General features: G+C 29.8%; 1 protein-coding gene across 1 annotated transcript; it reads right to left on the minus strand.

Moving 5' to 3' along the window:
• Positions 1-228: 228 nt before the first annotated feature.
• LOC140876155 (uncharacterized) lies at positions 229-2,427 on the minus strand. The gene is made up of 2 exons (XM_073280032.1): positions 2,018-2,427; positions 229-1,294 (listed from the first exon to the last, which is right to left on the minus strand). The coding sequence occupies exons 1-2, from the start codon at positions 2,332-2,334 to the stop codon at positions 442-444; spliced, it is 1,170 nt and encodes a 389-aa protein (XP_073136133.1). The 5' UTR covers positions 2,335-2,427; the 3' UTR covers positions 229-441.
• Between the last annotated feature and the right edge of the window lie 3,239 nt (positions 2,428-5,666).

A 5,666-nucleotide genomic window follows, 5' to 3' on the forward strand; every position in this document is an offset into this window, starting at 1 on the left:
TGATACCGAAATTCTGAAATTTTGGTATGGAAAAAATTCGTACTGATACCGTACAGATACCAAAAAAAATTCGGTATACCGAAAAAATGTCTGTATATCAAAAATATTTTGATATGATATCCCGATAATTCGATATTTTGGTACGTTATCCCAGCCCTATTATGACTTCGCCCCTGGTTATACACGAACACCAAGTAATAGTAAAATTTTTTGTTTATAATCAAAGAAAATGGCTATCGATCAAACTCCGTTTCCAAGTAATAATGCAAGTATAGTAATGAAAAACATTTCAAATGTCACCTTTCTCACATGCAAGAGATACACTTAATTACAAAACAAGTAAGGACAAAGCAATTTATTTGTTAAGAAAAAAATTCATAATCATTTATTTTTAAAAGTTACGAGTAGTAGAGTAGTAGTAAACCTTTCAACCAAAGCAATTTATTCCCATAAAGTCTTTATTTGATGAAAGTGGTTGAAATCATATTTCATGGCCAAACTCTCGTCCATTCTCTTCAATCTAAACCTCTCAACCAAAACATAGCACCCAAACTCCTTCCATCCCCCGACGTCCTTAAATTCCTCTATTTTCTTGATCTTTGCCTCCTTTTCTCCCCCACCTATCCATCCACCCCTCTCTTGTTCCCATTTCATTCTTTGCAAGATCTCAACTCTCAGCCCGAAACTCATGATTTCGCCTCTTATATTACTCGAACTTGTAAACCAGACAACCCCATTAGTTTCATTTCTCTCATTCATCACACCTTTGTTCCCATTAACAAAAACTTCTTCTTTCTCAAGTGAAACGTCGATAACCACCGAGTTCCCACCATTATTTTGACAAGAGAAGATCCGCTCCCACCGTTGCTCCAGAGTCATTTCATAGTACATTGATCTTTCCACCTGATCCCTTAGGCTCCCTTCCTTGACAAATGTGAAGGGGCAATACCATTTTCCAACAACAACAGGTTCAGATCCAGATAAACTAAGTTGTGGGAGGCGAGCACGAAGCGCATCATCAAGGCCTTGCGCTTCGCCTAATTCGAAATGTTTAGGAGTCTTGGTTATCATTGTCCATCCCTCCCGTCGAAAGAATAAAGGAGGGAAACCATTTGATGCTACGGATTTCGCCACGAAGTGCCACCCTGCAGGCATGCAAAGTGTTTCACAAGGAACTATCTCAATTTGTTGATATATGTTTTTGGGGTCAAATGGTCTTGGGCTTCTATCGCTAATGCAGCTACCAAAACAGTGTGTAACCTGGTCTTCCTCTCTTGAACAAGTGAATGTTTGCCTAGAAATTCAATTGAATAAGTTACATGAAGAAAGGCAATAATCCAAAGTTATGATGATAACATAGCATTATGTTATTATGGGAAAGATCCCGAAAAATGAACCTTTTTTTTTTCTTTTTTTCACATCTTACTTAAATAAATAAATAAATATTATTCTATGATATCAATCTTGCCTCTGTAATTTAAGATTGGGTACGAAAGTTATGACAAGTCAAGAAAATGGTCCCTCGAGAAATTAAAGAAGATAGAAGAGCAGACAGAGAGATTTGAATTTTCTACATGTCCATTTTGGACAAGGGGAGTGAACCCAGTAGTCGATGTTTTTGTGTGATTCGACGTTACAGTAGTCGATGTTTAACAAAAGTTTACAAAAACTTCAAAATTTTGTTAAAAAAATGTTGAGAAATGTTTTGTAAAAGCTCTCCCAAACACTATCTTACACAAAGAAGAAAATTAAACTTACGTGCATTTTTTTGTGACAGATTATCGGTCCATCACCTCATGTAAATACACCGAGATCGTTTTTCTCATATAATCTTCCTTTTTCCTTCTATAACCGATATAAGTTTTGGCCAAGGAACAAAGCAAATTCCGTACCAAACCTGTGTAAACTATATATTATGTGTATTTGCATCTTAATTTGTGTAGTAACATGCTTCTGCATTTCTCTTTAATTTGGTATAAATATCGACGTTAACTAAACTTTTCAAAACTAGACATACCCTTTACCCGGTCCTTGTGGAACGATGGCATGATACCTATTACGACACAAAGGCTGGTTCAGAACCGGAATCAAGAAAACTGGATCCGTATAAATACGCCGCCCGCGACCCGCGCCGGTTGAATAACGAACGGTCAATTTCTTGTTCTGAGGAAATGGGAGTTCTTCTAGTACCCTATTCTTGCACGATCCGAAACAACAGTAGGTTTCGGATTCTTCATCTTGTATTACTAGGTACCCCGAATTCGGACCCTCTGGATGTTGTGAAACCAATTCAGGAAATTTTCGCAGTTGAGCAAGAGTCCTTGTCATATACATAATTCTGTCTTTTTTGGTGTTGAAGAATTAATGGGATGGAATTTTGTAAACATACAAGTTCTTGAAGATGGTTTTCAAACAAATCTGGCTAGCTCTTTTTAGTTGTTTAGTTAGGATTCGGATATTTTAAATGTGATTCATTTGATTGTATCTTCCCTATTTTATATATAGATTATTTATTTATTATAAATAGGGGTGTTTGGTTTTATTAAATTGATTGATTCTATTCACTCATATTTTATTCTCCTATTTCTCTTTTTTTTTTAAATTCTTTATTAAATTTAAAAAATGTTATGACTACGAGTACTCTTTGAGGTATATATTTATAATACTAATCTTAATTCTTATTCTTAAGTGTGAACATTGATTATGTTCAAACTCGGATGGAATTTTACAATTTCATAAACTAATTGATATAATAGATAATTGATGGTTATAATATGCAATTCATTTGATTGTATCTTTTCTATTTTATGTATTACTTCTTTTTTATGGAGAGTGCTATTTACACTCCAAAAAATGTTAATCACACTTCAAATTATATTTTTATTGTACTAGTTGACAAAACTATCCTTATTTATTATGACTTTTTTATTATATATAAAATCTTGTTCATCATTTCGAACTTATACTTTTGCATGTATTATGAATATTATTATGTTTAAATCATTAATATTATTATTATTATTATTATTATTATAAAAAAAATAAAAATTTAACAATTGAAGACATATATATGACTATACTAAACAAGACTTGCATACCCTTTACAGTGTCCGTGTGGAACGATGGCGTAATACCTATTACAACTCAAGGGCAGGTTCGGAACCTGAATCAAGAAAAGTGGATGCACAAAAAAATCCACGAGTTCACCCGATCCAATTGAATAATTTACGCTAGACTCCTTGTTATGAGGAAACGGCGGTTCTCTCAGTGTCTCGTGCTTGTACAATCCGAAACAACATTAATTAGGTTTCGGATTCTTCATCTTGTATTACTAGGTACCCCGAATTCGGACTCTCTTGATGTTGAACCAATTATGGAAATTTTCGCAGTTGAAAAAGTGGACATGTAACATACATTTTAATTTTAATTCTACGAAAGTGTTTGTAATCACTAAAAAAAGTGATTGTTAGATTTTGACTTAAAAAATCACTTTGTGTGTTTCTTAAACCCAAATTATGTGTTAGCTTATGCTTAACTTAATTGAAATTCAAAAGCTAGTCATATGATGATTATGATTCTCTAAATGTGATTCTAATAAAAAAGGACAATGTTAAAATCACTCTAATCACTTATTATATCAAACACTACCCAATTTTGATTTTTAAATTTTCACATTTATTTTCAAACACTAACAACTTTTGATTTTTCTTAACTTTTTTATAATCTATAAATTTAATCATTTTCACAAAAGTATAATCTTTTGTAAACAATACTCCCTATATATTGGACGTGGTTCTTTTCTCAAAGCATCAATGGGCTTTTATATAAATGTAAAAGTTGTTGAAGATTGGATCAAACAAATTTGGATTAAGAACTTTTGACAATCAAAATAGAATAGGCGACTGCGAGTTAAGTAGATAGGCCGTAGGCGATAGCACATAATGTTGTGTGGAAATTCCGGAACTTTGACTATCAAAATATAATAGCCGATAGCGATTTAAGGGTTGAAAACTTGAAAGGTCAAAGGCCCACGTAGAACGGGAAGAATGGTTTTCAAAAAAAAAAAAAAAAACAAGAATTGCCAGCATGAAGTAATCATCTTATTTTTCTCCATAAATTCTTAGGACATGATTGGTATGCTTGAATGAAATAGAGTTGGAATGGAATCAACTTTGAAATGGAATAAGAATAGGAATGAAATGAAATGATAAGTTTATTCCATTCAAATGATTGGTACCAAAAAAATAAAATCGAAATGAAATCAGATTATTTTTAATTATCAAATAATGTTTTCATTAAAATCCAAAATAGTAGCTATTCAAAAATATTTATTATAAATTAAAAAATATTTATTATAATTATTATTTAAAAACAATAAAAAAAATATAACTATTTATAGCCTATTAATCATTATAAAATTATCTTTATAATAAAACTAATATAATTATTAATCTGAATTTAGTATTTATTATTATTATTATTTTATTTATTAAAAAATAATTATTTTTTAATAAAATATAATGATAGTTTTATATTTTATAATATACATTATTATTTAGTGAACGTGTTATTTGTTTATTTATTAATATTATTATCATTATTCATTAATAATTCTATATTTATAAATGGTAGTAAATTAATTTGATAATAATATTATTATTATGATTATTATTTAGGTACTTTATTAAACTAAATAAGGAAGAATTTTACAAATGGAGAAAAATTAGGAGTGAGAATGACCATTCCTATCAAAAATGAATATGAGATAGCAATTCCAATGGGAATGGACATTCCCATTCCAAATCCAAACCAAACATGGTTGTAGGGAATGAGATGAGAATGCTCATTCCATTCCTAACTCATTTCCTCCTACCAATCATGCCCTTATTATCAAAAATACGGATTTAATTTTAAAAAATTAGTTTTAAATTAATACTTTATATCAAATTTACGTCATGCAGTCATGCACTTTTAGATTCTAAGAGAAAGATATTTTATGTACCAATTAGATTCAAGCATCGTACTCTTAATTTAATCCAAGTATGAATTCTTATTTTTTTAATAATAGTATATATTGAATATGTTCAAGTTCGAATCAATTTTTTTTGTAATGTTAGTAATTTCCCATAGGATAATATCCTTCAACTAGTAAGAAAGTCCTTTTTTATCCATTTGCATTTGGGTTTAGATGCGAACAATCAACTTCTAATTTTTTTTTTAATATTTAAAACAATCTAATATTTTTGTATAATAGTTCAAGAATAAAGATTAATTTACTAATTTTCATCAATTTTTTATTGACAATTTTGGAATATATTAAAATATCATTGCAGAATAATAGAATTAATCATTTATGCAAAAGCTAATTAGAACATTTTAGGAACAAAGAATTTTGACAATTTAATATTTTTAGTTTAATTTTTTTTAAAAAAAGAAAAACTTGAACTGATGAGATGAAATATGCAACATTTATCTGCTACAAAAATTTCATGCTAGCTATCCCCAAAAAAAAAAAAAAGGCATGCTCTCCGGTGGCAGAGATTATATATAATTTATATTATGCGAGTCTATCACGTTTATTTGCTTTACAAATTTCGTAGTAATTGTTGAAAAATATATTATTATTATTATTATGTTGAATATTGAGTTGTAAAATATGGAAAATT

This window comes from Henckelia pumila, chromosome 1 (genome assembly GCF_033568475.1).
Source record: "Henckelia pumila isolate YLH828 chromosome 1, ASM3356847v2, whole genome shotgun sequence".
NCBI classification, from domain to species: Eukaryota; Viridiplantae; Streptophyta; class Magnoliopsida; order Lamiales; family Gesneriaceae; genus Henckelia; species Henckelia pumila.

Coding starts and splice junctions, on each gene's coding strand:
- LOC140876155 (XM_073280032.1), bottom strand. CDS start 2,334: ATGTATATGACAAGGACTCTTGCTCAACTGCGAAAATTTCCTGAATTG. Junction 1,295..2,017: donor CCACAAGGACCGGGTAAAGG/GTATGTCTAGTT, acceptor TTGAATTTCTAG/GCAAACATTCACTTGTTCAA.